This window comes from Solanum lycopersicum, chromosome 1 (assembly GCF_036512215.1).
Source record: "Solanum lycopersicum chromosome 1, SLM_r2.1".
NCBI lineage: Eukaryota > Viridiplantae > Streptophyta > Magnoliopsida > Solanales > Solanaceae > Solanum > Solanum lycopersicum.
Window position 1 is genome coordinate 82001486 of NC_090800.1, and position 24719 is coordinate 82026204.

Here is a 24719-nt window from a genome sequence, read left to right on the forward strand (position 1 = left end):
AAGTTAAACAAGAAATAAATTAAAAACCTGTATTTGAAACAACATGAAATAGAGAATTTTTTATCATTTCTTTTTTAAATGAAGAAATAGTAGTACGAGAGAAACGATATAACTAGGAACGTATGTAACATAATAAACTCGATGATTTGGAGTTGAACCCAACCTCTTTTCAAACGCATCCTTTATAAAAAAGTTAAACCCATCAAATTTAAATTTCGAAAAGGGACATGTAGTTTTACTAGTTGGCATATTTTTTGTTGCTAACTTTCATGTTGAAGAGTCCAAACAAAAAAATACAGCAAAGAAGTCTGGTTGAATAGTACAAAACTTTTTGGTTATAAAAAAAGTGTGTCCTATCTTTCTTTTCCAATGTGAGGTACACAAAAAAAAAAGGTCAATTGCATAGAGAGTACCTTTTTTTGTGTAAAATTTAAAGTGCAATAATTTTGAAGAATTCATCAATGGCAAGTTTAAGCAGATTCTTGAAGAAAAGATCATTAGATTATAATAATGTTGATTTGATGAGAGCAGCTAGCAACAGATTGTTCTCTACACAACTTCCTCATACTAACATCAAGTCTGAAGTTTCTCAAGTGAGTTCAATTTTCACTAATAGCATTATTTTTCTCTGTTTTTTGGTCTTCACTAGTATATATGCTGTATAATTTTCTCATGGTGTTCAACTAGCCAACCTTTTGTGTACCAAACTATTATTTTTATCCAAAGGGCAAAGTTATAGCCACCCGAGGTGTCCGACCAGATAGTCTTTGTTGGAAAATTACGTTATATATATACATGTTAAATTATATTTATTAAAAGTTGGAGACGGGGGCGGAGCCAGCCTTGTGTTAGGGGTTCATCCGAACCCCTTTATACATGATTAAAATTAATGTTTATGTATATACAGCAGATGTTGAACCCTTTTTAATTAGCTCGTGTGTTTAGTTCTTCAGATTTTAAACTCCGCCACTGATTGGACATCATTGATAGTGTTAATCCATAAGGAAAAGAAAGGAGTTTCGGGTTCAAATCCCTAATAGGCACAGTTTTTCTTTTTAGCTTCATCTGATTGTGTAGAAGAAACTCCACAAATGTCATATTTTGTGATAAATTGACATGTTAAAATCTCAAAATTTCAGTTAATTGGGAAAACACCAATGGTTTATCTTAAAAAAGTGACAGAAGGATGTGGAGCCTATATAGCTGTGAAACAGGAGATGTTTCAGCCTACTTCTAGCATCAAAGACAGGTACAAAAATTGTATTTTCTCATGTGTATTTTTATTTACTTCCACTACTATGCTTTAAAGAATCAAAATTATTTTGCACCAGACCAGCATTGGCAATGATCAATGATGCAGAAAAAAAAGGCTTAATATCACCTGAAAAGGTATGTTTTAACGCGATTTGTGTCTTTTACTAGTGGAAGAACTTATTAGCTCCTTTAGTTGTCAGTTGAGGTGTCTAGACGTGCAGTGTCATAGTTAGTTGGAGTGCTTACTTTCCAGTCGAGGCCCATGTTTGTGTGTGAATATGTTGTTGTCTCTGACATGCTTGTTGATTATAATTAGACGACGTTGATTGAGCCAACATCAGGAAATATGGGGATCAGTATGGCATTTATGGCAGCAATGAAAGGCTACAAAATGGTTTTGACTATGCCATCGTACACGAGCATGGAGAGGAGAGTGACAATGAGAGCATTTGGAGCCGACTTAATCCTCACCGATCCAACCAAAGGAATGGGAGGCACTGTTAAGAAGGCTTATGATCTTTTGGAATCGACACCTAATGCTTTCATGCTTCAACAATTTTCCAACCCCGCAAACACTCAGGTAATGTTAAGAAACTTAATTCATATATATGAATTCTCTGTTTTACTACAGAATTCTCAGTTGTTTCATATCGAAAAAAAACAGGTTCATTTTGACACAACTGGCCCTGAAATATGGGAAGAAAGTCTAGGTAATGTTGATATATTTGTTATGGGAATAGGAAGTGGAGGTACTGTTACTGGTGTTGGACAATATCTTAAATCCAAAAATCCTAATGTCAAGGTAAATATATATACTCTTGGTTCGTCGAGACAGAATCAGTAAACGTCCAAGATAGTTAACAGCGTGCTTATATTTTCTCCTCTTATGCTAGATATATGGACTTGAGCCAACTGAAAGCAATATACTGAATGGTGGAAAACCAGGTCCTCATCATATAACGGGAAATGGGGTCGGGTTCAAGCCAGATATCCTTGATATGGATCTAATGGAGGAAGTACTAATGGTGTGTTAAGTTCTTTGTTTATCTCATTTCTCTTCAAATGGAAAAACAACAACAGAATTATATGACTATATACTATAAGTTTTGTTTGGTATTTGTAGTGATGATTCTGTTCTTGTTTGAGTTGTAGGTTTCTAGCGAAGACGCTGTAAACATGGCTAGGGAGTTGGCAGTGAAGGAAGGACTCATGGTAAGTTTCTCTGTTCATCGACTATAGAAACAGAAACGAAGCATTAGTGCATACCAACTTGATCTTTGTTTGTATGAACCATTTCACAAAGTATGTCTGTCCTGATAGTCCAAAGCCATAAACTACATTGTGTAGGTTGGGATATCGTCGGGAGCTAATACAGTAGCAGCTCTTAGACTAGCTCAAAAACCAGAAAACAAAGGCAAACTCATAGTGGTATGAATCAAACTCATCATGTATTAATAATAGGCCAACGATCACGTTACTTTTTCATTTCTTGTTATGTAATTACTAGTTGGTTTTCGATTACAGACTGTACATGCAAGTTTTGGTGAGCGATACTTATCATCTGTGTTGTATCAAGATCTGAGGAAAGAAGCTGAGAATATGCAACCTATTTCAGTCGATTAAATATCGAAAACTCATCAGCAAGAAAAATGTAAAACTTTTTTTTTTTTTTTTGTTCATTCTAAATGATGTTTGCTGAATGTCTGCTGTTTGGTTGATTGCCTTTTATGAATCTACATCTTAGCATGTAAAATGAGCAAGTGAATTTATTGTTATTGTTTTTGATATGAAGCATGATTGTTATTACTATTGGACTTCCGTAATGTTTATAGTGCAATAGCGCTCTCGCTTTTTTTTTTTTTAAGCTTGTTCTTTCACTAGAATTTCAAAATTTGGGCTACTTCCTGCTTCACCTAAATAAAGTAAACCTTATTAGAAACATATGCTTTTTGATTATTCAATACGATAGCTTTTTCTTTCTTTTTTTTAAATCAAAAATTAATTTAATTTATAAAATATTACAATATGTACAAAACGTTTCGCATAATCTATCAGTAACCGACCTTAGCTCAGTTGGTAGAGCGGAAGACTGTAGTGTGAATGCTGGAATCTTTAGGTCGCTGGTTCGAATCCGGCAGGTCGGATTTTTTCCTTTTTTTAATTTTTTTTTTCTTTACCACAAATAGACTTGGGGCTGGGGCATAATTAGGGCCCGTTTGGATGGGCTTAATAAAAGTAGCTTTAAAAAAGTACTTTTGAAAGTGCTGAAACTTATTTTTAAAATAAACAGTTATGCGTTTGGATAAAAGTGCTGAAGTTAACGTGAAAAAGGAAAAATAGAAGAAAGAGATGTTAGGGTTATATGGGTAATTTGGAGATTGTATAAAAATATTAAGGGAAAAAACATAAAAATGTGGTCAACTTAAAACAGCTTATAAGCTAAAAAAAAAAAGCACCCCTGCCCCAACTTTTAACTTTTGGCTTAAAATAAGTTTTTTTTTAAACTTAAAATAAGCTATTTTGAGTATTGCCAAACAGTTAAATAAGTCAAAAACCAACTTTTAAGCTGAGCCAAACTGGCTCTTAGATTTGGTATGAAACATCAGTATCATTTGGTATTCAATATTTTATGAATATCGAGTCGTTTATGAAGTTATATATCAGTCGAATTATTTGACTTGAAATTTAAAAATTCTGAATCAAATACCGAACATCCACCACTACATACTTTCAGATCAATTTTGTTCATAAATGTGATATGAAAAACTTATATACTGCTTTCTAGGGATTGACATTTGGGTATACAGTTTGGGTTTCTCAAATTTTGGATTTGGTAATTGGTAATTTAAAGTAGATACTAAATATTAATTTTTCAGAATTGAGTTTGGTATACGGAAAATGATAAATTAAATTTTGATTTGGTACGGTATTCGATAATATTGAATCGAAGTTACAGCCGATTGTATTATAAACTTAATACTATTTCTCTGATTATTTCTATCTTTTTATGTGAAGACACAATATAAAAAAATTAAAAAAAAAAGGGATACACCTAAAATATATGTATTTGAATCTTTCATGCTTATTCTACAACTTTCTCCTTGAACTTGTACTAACGAGTAATAAATATGTTGATATATAACCTTTATTAAGTAACTAATCTGATATTCAAGAAATACCGAATACAAAATATTACTAATTTAATATCTCATACAAAATCTAAATTCAAACATCATAATTCTAAAAACTCCCAGATATCATTCCAAATACCAAATTATTAATAATTTCAATTAGATTGGATAATTTAATTTTTTTGATATTTTATGCTCAGACATAGTATTTTTCTTTTATTGGATACTTGTGAAATGTAGGTGACTAGGCATATATATACAAATTAGCCTATCGTAACTCTCGTGACAAGTTCCTAATTTTAATTAATACATATTTCCTTTCTTTCTATTTAGTTGTCATTATTTTAGTTTTCACGCTTCTTAAAAATTTAGATAAATTTGTTATTATACACTTATTTATTGTATTTCTAAAGTCGAATTTTTAATAAATAAACATAAATAATTTATTTTGATTAATTAAATAGTAGCGCAAATATAAAATCTACTAGCTAGGTTGATTCTGGAAGAAGACAAAATGTTTGTATTGAAATTTTAAATGTCTATAAACTGAATTTAATCATCTAGTGGAATTAATATTAAAATATCATAAAATCAGCTCATACAACGTTATTTTATTTTCAATTCCTAAATTTTCGAACTTATTTTATTTTCAATTCCTAAATTTTTTGAACAAGATCGATATGCCAATAATTTTTAAGCCATATTTTGACACCTATTAGTCCCCTATGATCATAGATTTATAAGTACTCTCCATGAGAATTGTGATTCATAAAATCAGAAAAAAAATTCACTAGCTGTGATTGATGTGCAACATGATGAACAAAGCAAGTTTGGCAATTCGATATGACTTACGACTAATTAAAATTATATTTATTTAATAAATATTTATATTTATCTATATTTGTATTACCTTAAAAGAATGAATTCGTAACTTAAATGTCAAATTACTATAATATTTCTAACTTAGTTGTGACTTTTTTATGAGTTGTGAATTTTTTTTGATAAGTTATGACATTTTTCAAAAGATTGTGAGTTTTCGATGAGTCGTGAGTTTTCCAAAGAGTTGTCAATTTTTCAATAAGTTGTGATTTTTCTAAAGGGTTGGTTGTGACATTTCGAAAAGATCGTGATTTTTAAGATAAAACACAAAAAAATACTTGTTCATACTACCCTTTGTTGACTACAACAATTTTTGTTTTGATCTTCAACTTTTCTTCTTCTTACATTTGAAATTTTTTTTTTGTGATTTATTATTGTTCAGGAAGTTCAAAGTTTAGCAGAATATGAGGTACAACCTTTTTGATGAAGTAAATTTCTCTACCTTAAGAGGGTAGGATATATTTTTAACCTCGAGTACTTGATGAAAATAGTTTTGATGATATAATAACTATTTTTTTTGCCTAGTATATACATTAGATGTGATATTCCAATATATGAAGTTAACATCATTGAAGTATATATTCATTTGTTTTTTAACAATTTCTATTGTAATGTAAATATATGCTTCTGATTATCTTTTTCAAAAATTATTTAATTTCTCAATAGTTAGAGAATTGTCATAATTTGTTTTTTTAATATTCAAGACAAAAGAATGATTTTATTTATCAGTGCTACTTATATGATTTTGAATGTTAAGAAGATTGCTTCAAAATAGTTATTATTATATAAACGTTGACATTTTGTTTTGTTGGTGTATTACTATTTTTTAATATTTAAGTATTATGGGCGAAAAACAGTTTATACGACTTGTAATCACGTCAGTTAAAATTCGTATTAACTTAATTTTATTGTAGTCAAAATTCATTTGTTTCTATTAATAATTTCTCTTGTGATGTAGATATATGCTTCTGAATATCTTTTTCCTAACTTATTAAACTTTTTAAGAGTTAGATAATTGTCACGATTTATTTTTTTGATGCCCAAGACAAAATAATGACATTATTTATCAATGTTAGTCATGTGATTTAGATTGTTATGAAGTTTGCTTCAAAATAGTTATTATTTACTATTTCTTGACGTTTTAATATTTTTGATGAAAAAAAATTCATATGACTTGTAATAACGCCAGGTTAAGTTTGTATTAGTTTAATTTGTATTGTAATTTAAACTCATTTGTTATTGTTAACAAGTCTGGATATCTTTTCCATAATTATTACACTTCTCAAGAATTGGAGAATTGTCATCGTTTTTTTTATACTCAATACAAAAGAATGACTTTATTATTTATCCATGTTACTTATATGATTTAAATTGTCGAGAACTCTGCTTCAAAATTTTTATTACTATGTAAACATTGCCCATTTGTTTTACTAATTTAATATTTCTTAACACATCAATATTTTCGATGAAGAAAAGTTCATATGACTTTTAATAACGCTAATTGAGGTCTGTATTCGTTTAATTTTATTATTTATTTAATAGCTAATTTTTGTGAGATATATATTATTTATTTTATAGCTAATTTTATTATTTATTTTATAGCTAATTTTATTATTTATTTTGATTAATGAAAATATATATTAACAAGATTTTCTAAAGTTAAAATATATTATTTTAAAAAATTTTGTGTTGTTTTTTTTTTAAAAAAAAAGATACTCACAACAACTGTGAAAATACATGAATATATATGAGTCGTTTAAAACTTTTCATTAACAAAATAAATTTTATATTCAGTAATATGGAATAAATATTTTCATTTTATCTTACACAAACTTAAAATACTATAACTATAAAATATTTTGCAACATTAATTAAATACTTATTTATTATGTAAGTATAAGTTATTACTAATTATCAGAAATGTTATTCACCCTCTTTTATATTATTTAGTTATAATATTATGAAGGGCAACTTTCACATATAGCAAACAAAAAATTCATATTTGTATGCTATAGCAAACTTTGCATAATTGCGCTCCATAGCAAACATAAACTGTATAATTTGCTATACATATATATAATTGTATAATTCGCTAGCCTAAATTGTATAATTCGCTGGTCTATTTCACTGCAATTGTATAATTTGTTTTGCATACAGTTGAATCGAATTAAAATGTATGTATATTGCATAATTATAAGTGTATAGAAAGAAGATATATGTTTTTCTCGCTTTATACAAAAACAGAAACACAATATACACACTTCTGTTGTATAAAGCTAGAGAAAATTGTATTTCACTGCAATTGTATAATTCACAATTGTATAATTCGTTGGCCTTTTTCTCTGCAATATTTGAAGTAAAATGTTTGTAAATTGTATAATTAAGTGCATAACACGAAGATATACATTTTTGCATGTGCATATACAATTTTCTCTCGCTTTATACAAAACAAACAAAATTATACACTTCTGTGTATAAAGCGAGAGAGGCGAGCGAGAATGGAAAGTAACGAGCGAGATTTTTGGGAGAGAGACGCTGACAAATTTTAGCTAATGTTTGCTATGGAGCACAATTAAATCAAACCCTAGCTATTCCATTTAATTTAGGTTATTAGTTTGCTATTATATACAATTTTTCCTATTATGAATTCTCATAGTAAATACATTAATTATTTTTATCTTTCATTTTTTTATATTAACTTTTGGCCAATAATTTTTCATATTATTATACTATCTTTATATTTGTGATCACACATGTTATTATTTTTTCTTTGACGAATCCTGATTGGTTGAATTAATTTAGAATTACTTACAAGTATGTGAACTATATCTTTGTTGGGTATAAAAAAAGGTGACTATATATATGATTTCACAGCTAGGATATATTTTCTAATTTTAATTTTAGTTTTACAGTAAAAAGAAGGAAACCTTTCTTAGTTAATTATGGACAGTTCGATAACTATCTATCATTTATGTAAACAGTCAAACGAGAAGTCAAATATAAGAGCCAACAAAAAAATGTCATCTATTATGTTATAACTTATAACATAAAATTTAATATACAAAAATAGTTCTAGAAATAAAATATAGTTGTTCTCCACATGTTTGTATGTCATCGAAACAAATTAAGTGAAATACACGTGAAGCACATCTGATTAGATGACAAAGAAAACACAAAACAAATGTAGTTTATAAGGTAATATTGGTGAGATACGACTAATTACATGATTGAACCTCATTAAATTGCAAAAAAATATACAAATTATTTCATTTAACTAATAAATTTTTTATATTTGACTATCTTCATAGGTTCGTATGAATATATAAAGATCCACATTGAACATTAAAAAGAATTTATAATATTTTTGTACAAACCTTATTATTTGAATCTCCGCTTAAATTTTCTGAACTGACAATCACGTGCTATGCACGTGTTGAAAAACTAGTTGTATTTAAAGTTATGATCTCATAAAAAATAATGATTTTTCTTCTTCTTCTTTTGAGTGCGTAGTGTTTGAAATTTATTGTTTCTCTATTTTTGTTGAAGAACGGTGCTCATGTTTGTGGAAACACCTGCCCACAGGGTCCCACCTGCTTTATCCAAAAACGGCTCCTAGCTTGTCGAACTAGCTGGACCCTACCACGAGATACACGACAATCATATATATTAAATCGATAAATTTGAAACAAAAGAAGTTGCTCATTGAGAATTTTCTAAATTGACAATCACGTGTTACATACGTGTTGAAAAACTAGTTATATTTTAAGTTATGATATCATCAGAAATTAATGATTTTTCTTCTTCTTCTTCTTTTGAATGTGTAGTGTTTGGAATCTATTGCTTCTTTATTTTAGTTGAAGAACGGTGCTCGTATTTGTGGAGATGTCCGCCCATAGGGCCCCAACTGCTTTATCCTAAAACGACTCACAAGCTAATCGATATAGTTGGACCTCATTACAGGATACATGACAATCATATATATTAAATCGATAAGTTTCAAACAAAAGAAATTGCTCATTGAGAATTTTTTGAATTGACAATTGACAATCACGTGCAACACACGTGTTGAAAAACTAGTTATATTTAAAGTTATTATATTATCAGAAATAATGATTTTTCTTCTTTTGAATGTGTAGTGTTTGGAATCTATTGCTTCTTTATTTTTGTTGAAAAACGGTGCTCGTGTTTGTGGAAATGCATGCCCATAGGGCCCCACCGACTTTATCCAAAAGCTGCTCATTAGCTAGTAGAACTATCAGACCCTACCAATAGATAAACGACAAATACATATATTACATCGATAACTTTCAAACAAAAGAAGTTACTCATCGAAAATCGAAAAAAAATAGAAAACGTGATTGGCCAAGTAGGACAAAGAAAGTCCTCCGACCTGATCGAAGCACCAAAAAGTTTTGAGTACACCTCGATACTACATAACTTAAATAGCTTAAAAGGAAAAAATATCTGAAATATGTCTGAATTTTGATTAGAATTGTTGTTATGATACAAAACTTTGGAAATGATCTTTTGCCCCTTTGCTAATGAATAATGTATTTTAAAGGTATATATGTGTTCGCACGGACATAAAAGATATTGCATAATTATAAACAGTACTATATTCACGTGAGCACATATATATCTTTAAAATATACTATTAAATAGTGAAGGGGTAAAATATTTTTGGAACTCTTTTTCCTTAACTTCAATACCTTAAAATTAGAATCAACCCACTATTAGGGCCCGTTTGGATGGGCTTAATAAAAGCAGCTTTAAAAAAGTACTTTTAAAAGTGCTGAAACTTATTTTAAAAATAAGCAGTTATGTGTTTGGATAAAAGTGCTGAAGTTGTTATGTCAAACGTGAAAAGGGATAAATGGAAGAAAGAAATGTTAGGGTTATATGGGTAATTTGGAGATTGTATAAAAATATTAAGCACAAAAAGATAAAAATGTGGTCAACTTAAAACAGCTTATAAGCTAAAAATAAAAAAGCACCCATACCCCAGCTTTTAACTTTTGGCTTAAAATAAGTTTTTTTTAACTTAAAATAAGCTGTTTAGAGTATTGCCAAACAGCTAAATAAGTCAAACACCAGCTTTTAAGTCAGTTTGATCAGCTTTTAAGCTGAGCCAAACAGGCTCTCAGTGTCATAATCCTCACTAGAAAGCTATTTATTTATTTGAGAACTCCTAATATTTGATATCCTTATTTACTTAAAATAATTTATTTTCATTTCTCACGTAATTCAATTAAAATGATATCCAACATATACTTTCCCATCTTGCAAGATAGTCTGTTTTTCTTTTTGATATTTTAAATTATCAAAATAAGTAAATTACAGGTTATTTCCATTTTTAAATTGCTGTACACATATGATAGCCAACATTTGATAATTAAATTAATTACACAAAAATAGTTATGTGTTTCCTAATTAAAAAAACCAATATTATTTACCACTCCACTATTTTTACTTTTTTTTTTTGGTCCTCGTAATTCATATTCATGGATTTAAGTTTGTTTATTTTTGGATATTCCTAGCCACTAAGACATTTTTTTTAGTGTTGATCTTATTTTGATATCAAGATTCAATTAAATTTATATTTGTGCAAGAGTTATTTAAGATATAAGTATATATACGTTTATTTCTAAAAATTCAAACTCAATTCTCTCTTCGTAACTAATCTTATCGACATTATTATTTAATTACAAATGTGGTAAGTTATTATGTCCAATAGAGTAAAATAAAATACGTGTAAATAATCTATTTAGATTTTTAGGATTCAAATATCTCTTTTCACGATTTCCTTTTCATAATTATAGTTGCCAAAACAATATTTATCAATTTATGTGATTTTCTTTTATACATTCATATTTATACAATTCAGACAAAAATCAGTTAAAATTCGAATTGTAAAATTCTGAAGTTATGCTCTATATAATAATTTTTCAAATAAAAAGTCGAATGAATTCCTTTCGCGCATATTTCAATAAATAAATTATTTTACTTTTAATTTAACATTTTTTTATAACATACATAAAATAAAATATATGTTAAAATTAATATTTCTTAAATTGGTATTATTTTTTATTCTTATTATTATTATACTAAAAAGAGACTGAAAATGCAAAGCCAAATAGGAATATCCGTCGACACACGTTATTACGTAATCAGATTTCCATATATTATAAAATGTTGGTATTTTGGTAAATATTACGTTTTCTGAGGTTAAATGAATTCCACTAACCTAACCTCTCTATACCTTAACCAGCCCTTAACCCAAGGTAAACCCAAGTTGTTGAGCAAAAAGACAACAAAAATTTAAAAGAATCCATACATACAAATTACAAAAATAATTACAAAAACAAAAATGTAACCAGTTCCAAAATAGTATTCAAAATTAATTTAATTGATTATCAACATTAAATTAAATTAAAAATTTAGATATTTAATTTTTTTTTTATAAAAGTACAATAAATTGTAAATTTTCTCCATATCTATATGATAAAAATATACAATATTTATATTATTTGATTTCTTAAAAGAAGAGTGATAAATTTTTTACCAGTCAAAAAATCTTTTATAGCGTTCACATAATTACTTGTAATGTAATAATATAGTCTCACTATAGAAAAATAATCACATCAATTATAAAGGTATTTATTTATTTAAATAATAATGATATCTATTAATCATGATATGATAAAATAATAAATACTTATTATCATGCTATAACAAGTTAAATTACCATATTTTAGATTTTGAGTTTCACAAGCTCATTAATCATCGCACATTTTTCATTTTTCATTTATATTACTTCTTTATATGACTTTTTTAATTTCATATTCATAATATATATGTCAATTTACACGTATATAATTTATTTATTATTGCTCATCAAATACATTAATAGAATCCATTAAAACTTAGATAAATAGAAAACTCTTTTAAGGGGAATATAATTTACAAAAATATTGCAAATTTTTTCACAAAATTAATTTTTTTTTTTCAAATCTCTAAAAATTGTTTGTTGTCATTTTAATGTAATAGGAGTAAAAAAAAAAAAAGGGAAAAAGGAGAAGCACATAGAAATAACAGCTGTTAGGGCTTGGACTAAAAATGCAAACTGCGTGAAAATTCACACATACACACACCAGACAGCATATATAGAGAGAGATTCCGGCAACTTCGGAAGATCGCCGGCGACTTTTCCGATCTTATCATAGGCCCACAGATTCGCGCCAAAATCCATTCACCATTACCCTCAGCAAAATTCTCGGTAGCTTTTTTTATCAAGAAAATAAGGAAATTATACATACAGGAAAAAAGAGAGAAAATTTTTATAGATAAAGTACAGTTGTGTGGGACAGAGAGGTGTAGAGAGTGGTGAGGTAAGGGGGGTGGGTGGTTGATTTGAACCTTGGGGATCGGGGAAAGTGGGAAATCTTGGGTTTTAGGAAACTACAGGGGTTTCCACTGAAATTAATGTTTCATTACTTATTTTCTTGATGATGGGGTTCTGAAATTAATCAATTAAATTTCAGGTGAGTTGCAACATTTTTGGAGGAAATAGAATTTTTTGCTGAATTTTCAAGGGTGCATGCAATCTGGGGGTGGAGCTCAGCAAGGTGGTGTCGCCGGCGCCGGTGGTGGACATGGGCGGAACACGGCGGCATCAGCCTCAGCTTCTCCAACATCATCTTCTTCTGCCTCTCATATGGGGTTGGATCAGCAGCAGCTGCATCAACAGCATCAGCGGCAGGTTAGGGTTAACAACTTTTTTTCTGAATTTTACTTGTGCTTTTGAGGAAGAGGGGGTGTTTCAAGTGGCATTTTGTTTTTTTCTGAAGTAGGATTGATGTTTGTTATTCTATTTTGGAAGTGGGTTTCGCATAAGACATCAAGTTCTTTTTTTTTTTGTATGATGTTGTTCAACACTAGGTTTGAAGTGACATGAATTTGCTTGCTATGTGAAAGACATTCTTTTTCTTGTTCAATTAGCACTGAGATGCCAGCTGCTAAACTACTTAAGCTTTGGAAGTAGGAGGAATTTGAAAATCTTTGTATGAAGGAGAGAGTGATTTGCTTTTTGTAAGAAAGAGCATTTTTTGTGCTGAAAAATGTATTAGCGCTTGTTGATTTTTAGAGTTATCCAAAATTCACTTTTCAGAGAATTAACTCTGTGTATCTTAGTCTTCCCTCTAATGGAAGTGTTAAGTTCCACCAAGTACGTATTGTCTAGCATGTTGTGATTCCTATTTTTCTTTTTCTTGATAGATAGTTCCACCTTTTCTTCCTTATTTTAAGTGCTCGTCTCTGCCAGGTCTTTAATATTTTAACCTTGACCTATTCAAAAGGTTTATATTTCCAACAGTATTGGAAGTTAATGTGATTCTTAGCTGCAATGATGTTCTCAACTCATACCAGATTAACTGTCATTGCTTCGGTTATGGAATGCAATCTTCTATTTCGTCCATCCACATGACACATTTTGTCCATGTGATTCTTAACTGCAATGATGTTCTCAACTCATACCAGATTAACTGTCATTGCTTAGGTTATGGAATGCAAACTTCTTTTTCGTTCATACATGATATGACACATTTTTTCCATGTGATTCTTAACTGCAATGATGTTCTCAACTCATACAAGATTAATTGTCATTTCTTAGGTTATGGAATGCAAACTTCTATTTCGTCCATACATGATATGCCACATTTTGTCCGTGTGATTCTTAACAGCAATGATGTTCTCAACTCATACCAGATTAATTGTCATCTCTTAGGTTATGGAATGCAAACTTCTATTTCGTCCATACGTGATATGCAACATTTTGTCCATGTGATTCTTAACTGCAATGATGTTCTTAACTCATACCAGATTAATTGTCATTTCTTAGGTTATGGAGTGCAAACTTCTATTTCGTCCATACATATGACACATTTTGTCCAAATTTGATACTTAATGATACTCTGAAAAGTTGTAATTGTCCTCATTTCTAAAATTTTACTGTATTTGATTTCTGAGTTGATTATCCTTAACAGGAAACACATTTATTAAAAGTGAACTGAAGAAGACGAATTGCAGCACAGGACGAAATAAGATGTTGCTTAACTAAACCAGAGTATTTTTGTCCAATATGTGCATAGAATGCTGCAAATTTCCCGAGAAATTCTTTCATGCTTTTGACTGGCAGTATTTGTCCTTCAGAATGCTGCAAATTTCCCTAGAAATTCTTTCATGCTTTTGACTGGCAGTATTTAACCTTCAGCATTATCAACTTTGTCAGTCATACCAGTTTCTCTCGAGTTTCTTGTATGCTATATTGTTATAATATTTTTCCATGTACTTTTGTTGCGTTGTTTGCTTCCAACTACTGATGTCTGGAGAGATTGTTGTTCCTTTTTTTAAATTATTTTTGAAACAATATTTTACCAGGTATGTTTTCAAATAAAGTGTCAAAACTTGTTATGTTGAATCATGATAGCTGCTCTTTTCGAACTGATTTGTGTTTAATCTTAGTGTCTTATTATGTTCCCCTGCTGAAAATATCGTGGTGGCTTATTGTCAAAAATAAGGAAGATCACAATAATCTAGGTCTTATTTAAATTACTCACCTTCTTTTATAAATAACTTTTACATATCACTTATCGGATATTCGTTTTGTAGTCATTACAACAACAGTTACTTAGAAGGCCTGAAGGAAACGAAGCTATTCTGGCCTTCCAGACTGGCAGTCCCCATGGAATTTTAGGTGGGGGTAATTTTGTTGGACCTTCTGGATCCATGCAGCTGCCTCAGCAGTCGAGGAGGTATATTGAACAGCATGATTCTCCCACCATTCGAGAGGATGGACAGAACAGGAGCCAGGGCTTTGAGCAACCGATGTTGAGTCCTGTCCAACAGGCATACCTGCAGTATGCTTTCCAGGCAGCACAACAGAAGTCCGCTCTTGGGATGCAACATCAGCAGCAAATGAAAATGGGAATGTTTGGGCCTTCTGCAAAGGACCAAGATCCTAGACTTGCTAATATGAAAATTCAGGAACTCGTTTCCATGCAGGCACCGAACCAGGCCCAAGCATCATCATCAAAGATATCCTCTGAGCAACTTTTCTCTCGTAGCGAGAAACAATCAGACCAGGGACAGCAGTTTATGACCGATCAGAGGCCAGACCCAAAGCTTCCTTCCCAGCCAACATTGCTTGGCCAAACGGTAGCTACGAAGCCCATGCAGGCGCCACCATCTCAGCAAAGCATGGCGAACATGGCGAGTAACTCTCTTGCTATGGCTGCACAGATGCAGGCAATGCAGGCAATGCAGGCTCTGGCTTATGAACGTAATGTTGATCTGTCACTACCTGCAAATGCTAACATTATGCAACAGCTAATTCCGCTCATGCAGTCCAGAATGATTGCCCAGCAGAAAGTGCCTGAAAACAATGTGCCAGTTCAATCTTCATCAGGTCATATGCCAAAGCAGCAAGTTTCATCACCTCAAGTTGCAAATGACAGTTCGCCCCATGCTCATTCTTCAAGTGATTTGTCGGGGTCAAGTTCTGCTAAAACTAGGCAGGCTGTTACAACTGGTCCTCTCACTGCGTCTCATAGTGTAGCTTCAGTGAATAACCCAAATAATATTCCTCAGCAGCAGTTTTCTGCTCATGGCAGAGAGAACAATTTGCCTCCTAGACAACCAATTATGGCTAGCAGTGGATTACCTCCGATGCATTACCCACAGTCATCTGTAAACCCAAACCAGGGTGCGGATAACACCTCGCTGCCTAAACCCGCCTCTAATGCCCAAGAAATCTTGCAGACGCAGTATGCCAGGCAGTTGAGTCGACCTTCATCACATTCTGCAGCTTCTTCTCCAGATGGGAACTCGGGGAATCCCCTTATGTCTCAGGGTGGAAATGTCCGTCAGGTGCAACCACAACTGGGTTTCAGTAAGCAGCAACTGCATGTTCTTAAAGCCCAAATACTTGCATTTAGACGTATAAAGGTTTGTACATTACTGTACCTGTCAGGTTTACATACTTTACTTTTCCTTGTTCAAAATACTCAAGTTTGTTATTATTACATATATCTTGATCTTCTTTTTCTTGCTTGTAGAAAGGAGATGGGACATTACCACGTGAATTACTCCAAGCTATAATTCCGCCACCTCTGGATGTGCAAATGCAGCAAACATTTCCACCTGGTGGTATAGTAAATCAGGAGAGAACACCAGGAAAAGGTTCAGAAGATAACAGAAGACCCTCGGAACCAAGTGAGAAGGGTCCTCAGCTTGTAGTACCATCTAATGGACCGAATGGTTCAAAGGAGGAGGTCACAAGAGAGGAGAGTACAGCTGCCGCAACCGCAACCGCAACCGCAACCGCACCTGTGCCAGGTAGCACAACTGAGACAAAGGAGAATGCATCAGTGGTTCTTCCTGGAAAAGAGGAGCAGCGAATCATGGGACATACTAGTAAATCTGACCAGGATGCTGATCATGCTATTAAGAACACTACTGGCAGAGGTGATATTGCACCAGATAGGGGTAAAGCTGTTGCATCACAAGTTACTGGTTCTGATACTACTCAGGTGAAAAAAGCTATGCAATCTAGTGCTACTCAACAAAAAGATACGGGCCCAGCTCGAAAGTATCATGGACCATTATTCGATTTTCCTTTCTTCACTCGAAAGCATGATGGTTTTGGACCATCCATGATGATGAACAACAACAATAATTTAACATTGGGTTATGATATCAAGGATCTTCTAATGGAGGAAGGCTCAGAATTTCACAAGAGAAAAAGGGAGGAAAGTATAAAGAAGATTGGTGATATACTAGCTATTAATTTAGAGAGGAAAAGGATTAGACCAGATCTTGTTCTAAGATTGCAAATAGAAGAAAAGAAACTCCGACTTGCTGGTATACAGGCACGAATGAGGGATGAGATTGACCAACAGCAGCAGGAGATAATGGCAATGCCTGATAGGCATTACCGAAAATTCGTAAGGCTGTGCGAGCGTCAACGTCAGGATCTATCTAGGCAAGTGCAGGCCTCCCAGAAAGCTAGCAGAGAAAAACAATTAAAATTAATTTTTCAATGGCGTAAGAAGCTTCTTGAGGCTCATTGGGCAATACGTGATGCTCGAACTGCACGCAACAGGGGAGTAGCTAAGTATCATGAGAGGATGTTGAGGGAGTTCTCAAAGAAAAAGGATGATAACCGGAATGAAAGAATGGAGGCGTTGAAGAATAATGATGTTGAGAGATACAGGGAGATGTTGCTAGAGCAGCAGACCAATGTTCCTGGTGATGGTGCTGAGAGATATGCTGTTCTTTCATCATTTTTGAGTCAGACAGAAGAGTATCTTCATAAATTGGGAGGTAAAATTACAGCCACAAAAAAGCAGCAGGAGGTTGACGAGGCTGCAAATGCTGCTGCGGTTGCTGCACGTGCACAGGTACTTCTCTTCCCCTTGCCTTGTGCAATCACCTATCTTAAGTTGTTTTGCATGTGTTGCGAATTGCTATACTTTGGGAAAAGGTCGTTGGTGCAATTTTACGGATAACATAGGGTAAGGCAGGAGTTACCAGATGCCTTTTCCAGTACTGGTATCTTATATATTGTTATGAGCAACAAGAATAAAACCAAACTTTGTCTTTCAACTACACACTCTTTATTTGAACATATGGACCTCCTGTTGTACCGGATTTGCTTGATAAACTTCCATTCCCTAGTTGATGACCGTTTTATTTGCATTCATTCATATATTTCTCCGTGATAACAGGGCCTCTCTGAAGAAGAAGTAAGAGCTGCAGCAGCCTGTGCTCGGGAGGAAGTCATGATTAGGAATCGTTTCTCTGAAATGAATGCACCCAGAGATGGTTCATCAGTTAACAAGTAACTCATTTTCTTTTCTTAGTACATGCTGTTTAATTTGGATCATTCTCTTAAATTTTGGCATTTCGGGACATATCTGGATGTGAGAAGTTCTGTGCAGCGGTCGATGATTTGTTGCTGATAAGTTCAGTTTGCTCTTGAATAGCAGCTGAGCGGTCCTAGGTTATGTGGAAGAAAATTAGTTATCTGGTCGCTGTTCATTTTGTCATTGGCATTGTGGTTGCTTACATCTAGGATAACCATCACTTATCTTAACTGACTACACTTGTCTTTAACATTCTATGCAGTGTCATTGTTTAGGTGCATTAACTGTGTACTCTTTTAATGTCTCCAGGTATTACCATCTTGCCCATGCTGTGAATGAAAGGGTTATCAAGCAGCCTTCCATGTTAAGGGCTGGAACTTTGCGAGACTATCAGCTTGTAAGTTGTAAATTTTAATACATGCATAAAAGGATTGACTTCATTTTCTTAGTTTCAGTTTCTCACTTTGTGCTTTACATGAGATAAAAAAAATGGTATCAAAATGTTACAGGTTGGGTTGCAGTGGATGCTTTCTTTGTATAATAATAAGCTAAATGGTATATTGGCTGATGAGATGGGTCTGGGGAAGACTGTGCAGGTGTGAATATTTCTACCCTTTCATCTAATCTAGTGTCCTTCTTTTCTCTGTTAGTTGGATCTTTATAACTATGAGTGTGTCAACTGCGTGAAAAAGAAGTTGAACATAATTGAACAACATGCTTAATTTGAAACAGAGGGAAAACATATTATTGTCCATCTTCAGGGTGCTACTTTTTTAGCAGATAGTCAGTAGCTTGTGGGATGGTGATATGTGTCTGATCCTCATTCTCTGTCTCAACAGGTTATGGCATTAATTGCTTATTTGATGGAATTCAAACAAAACTATGGACCACATCTTATAATTGTGCCAAATGCAGTTCTAGTTAATTGGAAGGTTAGTAATCAATTGCTGTTGATAGTGTGTGCATTTCTGGTTTCCCTTTGTGCTTACCCATTTTATATTTCCAGAGTGAGTTTCTCAATTGGCTTCCATCTGCGTCCTGCATTTTCTATGTTGGTGGAAAGGATCAAAGATCGAAGTTATTTTCGCAGGTAAGATGCATTCATGCTGATGAATTTAACCAGTTTAAGTTGTTGAGTTTGGTTTGAAGATTTTATATGCTGCTTCCACATCTTGTAGGAAGTTTGTGCGATGAAGTTTAATGTACTTGTCACTACGTACGAGTTCATCATGTATGATCGTGCTAAACTTTCAAAAGTCGATTGGAAGTATATAATAATTGATGAGGCACAGCGTATGAAGGATAGGGAGTCAGTTCTTGCTCGCGATCTTGACAGATATCGATGCCAAAGGCGCTTGCTTCTCACAGGGACACCATTGCAGGTGCATTGCGTCAATGATTGCTTATGTTAGATATTTTTCTTCTGCTTATGTTTGGATCTGCATTATTGCCATAAGTATTGCCTATGTCCTACCTTTAAGTAGGCCATGCTAGATTCAAATGCTAACAAAACTATTCAAGCCTGAGCGCAGTTACTCAATTGTACATCTTTTGAATTCAGTCATATGTTGCTCCATTGGGATTTAATTGGTTGTAATTGGGTTTCCAGTCTTGATAACTTTGTGAACCTTTTTGGAAGGAAATTTGTGATAGCAATATTTATTGTGTACAATCATAATTCATCATTGAGACCCTACTACAGCTTAAGGAAAGACCCCTGTATGAATGTTTAAGTGTCCTGTTTTAGTAGTAACTTTAGTTTTTTTTTTCATATAATATTGAACATTTTTCAGTGGTTGGTTGCATCTGGATGCTAATTTTCCTTGTGACCACATGAACTCTTCCTTATCCCATCTCACCTACGAATTAGCATAACAAACTTTGTTGATTGTGTTTGATGCAGAATGATCTGAAGGAATTGTGGTCACTTCTAAATCTACTACTTCCAGAAGTATTTGATAATCGCAAAGCATTTCATGATTGGTTCTCTAAGCCCTTTCAGAAAGAAGGTCCGACACACAATGCCGAAGATGACTGGCTTGAGACTGAGAAGAAGGTCATTGTTATCCATCGACTTCACCAAATTCTTGAGCCTTTCATGCTCAGGCGTCGTGTTGAAGATGTTGAAGGTTCACTTCCCCCCAAGGTATACTTTCATGGTTGTCCTTATAAAACTTTGATGTAGGAACTCCTCTCTAATGACTACTTCAACTACAGGTCTCAGTTGTCTTAAGATGCAGAATGTCAGGTTTTCAGAGCGCTGTTTATGATTGGATCAAGTCTACTGGTACACTTAGAGTTGACCCTGAAGATGAGAAGCGAAGGGCTGAAAAAAATCCAAATTACCAGCCTAAAACATATAAAGTTTTAAATAATAGATGTATGGAACTTCGGAAAACTTGCAACCATCCTTTGCTCAACTATCCATATCTCAATGTTACAAAGGACTTTCTTGTTAAATCATGTGGGAAATTGTGGATTCTTGATCGAATATTAATTAAACTTCAAAGAGCAGGGCACAGGGTGCTTCTTTTCAGTACCATGACAAAACTGCTTGATATCTTGGAGGAGCATTTGCAGTGGCGACGACTCGTCTATAGAAGGATTGACGGGACAACAAGCCTAGAGGACCGTGAATCCGCTATTGTGGATTTTAATAGTCCAGATACTGATTGCTTTATCTTCTTGCTAAGCATTCGTGCTGCTGGTCGTGGATTAAATCTGCAGACTGCTGATACTGTCATCATCTATGATCCTGATCCAAACCCCAAAAATGAGGAACAGGCAGTTGCAAGAGCCCATCGCATAGGGCAGAAGAGAGAAGTTAAAGTCATTTACTTGGAGGCAGTTGTGGACAAAATTGCAAGTCATCAGAAAGAGGATGAATACCGTGGAGGCGTAGTTGATTCTGATGATGACCTCGCAGGCAAGGACCGCTATATGGGATCGATTGAGAGTCTCATTCGGAACAACATTCAACAGTATAAGATTGATATGGCTGATGAAGTTATTAATGCTGGGCGTTTTGACCAAAGGACTACACATGAAGAGCGACGTTTGACTTTAGAGACATTATTACATGATGAGGAGAGATATCAGGAGACACTTCACGATGTTCCCTCTCTTCAGGAGGTAAATCGCATGATTGCTAGGAGTGAAGAAGAGGTAGAACAATTTGATCAAATGGATGAAGAATATGATTGGGAAGAGGAGATGACTAGATATGACCAGGTTCCGAAGTGGCTTCGTGCTTCCAGTAAGGATGTTAATATGGCCATAGCCAATCTAGCAAAAAAGCCCTCAAAGAATGTCTTATTCAGTAGTGGTGTTGGTGTGGACTCCAGTGGATTAGCTCCTGAATCTGAGAAGAAAAGGGGGCGGCCTAAAGGTAAGAAGGTTCCTATTTACACAGAATTGGATGATGACAACGGTGAGTTCTCTGAAGCAAGTTCTGGGGAGAGGAATGGATATTCAGCCCATGAAGATGGTGAAATTGGGGAATTCGAAGATGATGAATTTAGTGGTGCAGTTGGTGTTACACCAGTTAACAAAGACCAGTCAGAAGAAGATGGTCCCAGTTTTGCTGATAGATATGAATACCACCAAGGTCCACAAGGTGCTATAAAGACTCGTGTACCCGATCAATTAGGTTCATCAGGATCATCTTCAGACAACCAAAGGCCGACACAGATAGTATCATCGTCTGTTTCATCTCAGCAGAAATTTGGTTCTCTTTCTGCATTGGATGCCAGACCCAGTTCTCGGGCCAAAAGGATGGTGAGAAGATTCATTCCCTTTTCCTTTGAAGGTGTACATCCAGTACTCATAACACTTAATAACTTCCATATTTTTCATCTTTAAATTTCAGGCAGATGAATTAGAGGAAGGAGAAATTGCAGTATCTGGAGACTCACATGTGGATCTCCAGCAATCTGGTAGTTGGATCCAAGATCGTGATGAAGGTGAAGACGAACAGGTGTTGCAGCCCAAAATAAAAAGGAAACGCAGTTTGAGGGTTCGACCAAGGCAGGCTACAGAAAGGCCAGAAGAGGCGCTCATTGAGAAGCCAGCTGTGCAGCGTGGAGATTCTTCTCAGATGGCATTTCAAGGGGATCGTAGATATGATCTCCAAATGAGAAATGACCGTGGACACAAAACGCATGCAGGGCCTAGTGGTCCAAAGAATAATCAAAATGATGCATCCTTTAAGAGTAAGCGAAGCATACCTTCAAGGAAATCATCTTCTAATTCAGTGAAGGTGTATGGTTTAGGAAAACCTGGAAAAGTCAGTCGCTTGTCCCCTGATGATGCTTTTGAACCCACAAGGGAAAGTTGGGATAATAAGCTCATGAATGCCAGCGGGACTTATAGTGGAGGGACTAAGATGTCTGAGGTCATTCAAAGAAAGGTAAAATTTAAAAATACTTGGAAGTAATTCCCCTGTTACTTAAGTATAAACTAATTTTTATTGGATTATTTTATGGATACTGCATCTATACTGGAGTTAGGAAGAAGGAATCGGTTGTGTGGCGCATTTTGTCATAGGTTCTTCTTTATTATTCAAATGAGTATTAGAGCTGAAAGGATACAGAAGATTCATATAGCCAACTGTGATTAGATTGGGATTGAGGCCTAATTGATTGATTAATCTAAATTTTAAAACATTGAATTGTATTATATACCTTTCTAGCTGAAAGTTTATACCTCAATCTATGATCAGTTTCCTGTTATCTGAATATTTAACAAGGCGACAGCTTTGACAAATATATGCTTGATTAGGCTAGGACTATATTTCTTTTCCCTCAGTAATTATGGTTGGATGGCTGCCTTACTTGAACACAATGGTGGACTGGTTCAGAGTAGTGTTAATCAACTATGCCTCAGCCTCAAGCAAGTTGGAGCTCATTTTGTATCTGTTTGCATAAAGAAGAATAGAAGAAACATTACTCATGGCTGTGTGTCAGTCTTTCCCTCTCTTTTGTTGCCGATATTATTCCTGATCTTATGCATGTGTTTTTTCTTTCTATTGGCTATTTGCAGTGCAAAACTGTCGTTACCAAACTCCAAAAGAAAATAGAGAAGGGAGGTCATCAAATAATTCCGCTGCTACACGGTCTGTGGAAAAGAATTGGTAGTTCTGGTTGCATGGGTGGGTCAGAGGATAGTCCGTTTGGTTTACAGACAATTGATCTACGCGTTGATGAGTCTGAGTACAGCGGAGTGCTCGAATTTGTGTCTGATGTGCAGCTGATGTTAAAACGTGCAGTACAGTACTTCGGTTTCTCACATGAGGTATGATCTAATTCTGCTCAATGTTACGGTCATTATGGGCCATGTGTTCATATTCATCTCATCTCCTTGACACTACCTTGGCAGAAAAGATATACAACTGCCAGTCTAAGAAATTTATCTCTACGTTCGTTTTCCTGATGTTTACTACATCATTGAATAAGAATTATGTATAATGAACTGGCATAACCAGTGAAAAGAGATCATTGTTGAGTGGTTCACCAATTATCATGTCATGCTCATACCCAGCTTCCTCCATGTTCTTTCTGTAATTTTTCTACTATTATGATCACAGGTGAGATCTGAAGCAAGGAAAGTGCATGATCTTTTCTTTGACATCTTGAAGATAGAATTTCCGGAGACTGATTTTCGAGAAGCAAGGAATTCCATTTCTTTTGCTGGACCAGCAGCTTCTACTACACCCGCGTCTTCACGGCTGATGCCTGTAGGTCAAAACAAGAGACACAAACTGATAAATGAAATGGAACCCGACTCTAGCCCACTGCTGAAGCCGCAGACACGTGGAACACTCCATGCCAGTGAAGATGCCAAGGCTAAGAGTCATATGGCTCAAAGAGAAACAAGATTTGGTGGTAGCAGTAGCCGGGAGCTTAGCCAACAGGATGATTCACGCCCATTCACTCATCCCGGGGAGCTTGTTATTTGCAAAAAGAAAAGAAAAGATAGAGAGAAGTTGGGTTTGAAACCCGGGAGTAGTTCTGCTGGTCCTGTCTCACCACCTGGTGTCAGCCGCAGTATCAGAAGTCCTGGCTCACTCCCAACTGTGAAGGAGGGGGGAAGGTTAAACCAGCAGACACCCCAACAGTTGAATGGCAGTGGTAGCAGCAGCTCTGTTGGCTGGGCAAACCCTGTGAAGAGATTGAGATCAGATTCTGCAAGAAGACGGCAAAGTCATTTATGATTATTGTTTTGTTAAAGGTGTACACTGTAATGCAAGTAGTAGCTGTACTGAGTGAGGTGCTGTGAATAACCGGCCCTTTGGTATTTTCATACCTCCTGACCTGTGTACTTCCCCATTTCATCCCCAGCCTCACCTGTATGATAAATTTGCTTTTAAACATAGGTTTCTTAATGTCTACCATTGGCAACTGCTTGTCAGTGATAATTCTCTCCTTCTCCATCTTCTTAATTCTATTTTTCAGAAATAGTTTTTGAGTGCCAAGATTATGAAAAGCTAACAAAAGGTGTTGGCTTTATTTACCTGCATAAACTCTTTTTGGGGGGT

General features: G+C 34.1%; 2 protein-coding genes and 1 non-coding gene across 6 annotated transcripts; all 3 read left to right on the forward strand.

Moving 5' to 3' along the window:
* Positions 1-3060, forward strand: LOC101255033 (bifunctional L-3-cyanoalanine synthase/cysteine synthase 2, mitochondrial). Its single transcript, XM_004229861.5, has 9 exons — positions 1-593; positions 1140-1249; positions 1332-1389; positions 1571-1834; positions 1919-2056; positions 2148-2279; positions 2407-2466; positions 2602-2682; positions 2779-3060. Exons 1-9 carry the CDS (start codon positions 462-464, stop codon positions 2875-2877), a joined length of 1074 nt encoding a protein of 357 aa, XP_004229909.1. The 5' UTR covers positions 1-461; the 3' UTR covers positions 2878-3060.
* Positions 3061-3312: 252 nt separating this feature from the next.
* On the forward strand, positions 3313-3398 carry TRNAY-GUA (transfer RNA tyrosine (anticodon GUA)). Its single transcript is given in 2 exon segments — positions 3313-3349; positions 3363-3398. It is a non-coding gene; the product is annotated as a tRNA-Tyr (tRNA).
* Positions 3399-12221: 8823 nt separating this feature from the next.
* Positions 12222-24599, forward strand: LOC101245796 (ATP-dependent helicase BRM). Of its 4 annotated transcripts, none has more exons than XM_010328205.4 (15): positions 12222-12540; positions 12806-13023; positions 14931-16265; positions 16376-17719; positions 18047-18159; positions 18494-18581; positions 18694-18780; positions 19024-19116; positions 19191-19274; positions 19363-19566; positions 20088-20330; positions 20402-21961; positions 22053-22592; positions 23225-23476; positions 23769-24599. In XM_010328205.4, the coding sequence occupies exons 2-15, from the start codon at positions 12862-12864 to the stop codon at positions 24393-24395; spliced, it is 6732 nt and encodes a 2243-aa protein (XP_010326507.2). In that variant the 5' UTR covers positions 12222-12540; positions 12806-12861; the 3' UTR covers positions 24396-24599. The 4 variants fall into 4 exon arrangements, with proteins under 4 accessions (XP_010326507.2, XP_069144116.1, XP_069144119.1 ...); XM_069288015.1 differs by having other exon boundaries at positions 12362-12540; positions 14306-16265; XM_069288018.1 differs by having other exon boundaries at positions 12371-12540; positions 13933-16265.
* Positions 24600-24719: the final 120 nt, after the last annotated feature.

Excerpts from the sequence above, each read along its gene's own strand:
- LOC101255033 (XM_004229861.5), top strand. The coding sequence starts at position 462 with ATGGCAAGTTTAAGCAGATTCTTGAAGAAAAGATCATTAGATTATAAT. Across the intron at positions 594-1,139 it reads TCAAGTCTGAAGTTTCTCAA|TTAATTGGGAAAACACCAAT; the intron begins GTGAGTTCAATT and ends TCAAAATTTCAG. Across the intron at positions 1,390-1,570 it reads GCTTAATATCACCTGAAAAG|ACGACGTTGATTGAGCCAAC; the intron begins GTATGTTTTAAC and ends GATTATAATTAG.
- LOC101245796 (XM_010328205.4), top strand. The coding sequence starts at position 12,862 with ATGCAATCTGGGGGTGGAGCTCAGCAAGGTGGTGTCGCCGGCGCCGGT. Across the intron at positions 13,024-14,930 it reads ATCAACAGCATCAGCGGCAG|TCATTACAACAACAGTTACT; the intron begins GTTAGGGTTAAC and ends TTCGTTTTGTAG. Across the intron at positions 17,720-18,046 it reads CGGTTGCTGCACGTGCACAG|GGCCTCTCTGAAGAAGAAGT; the intron begins GTACTTCTCTTC and ends CCGTGATAACAG.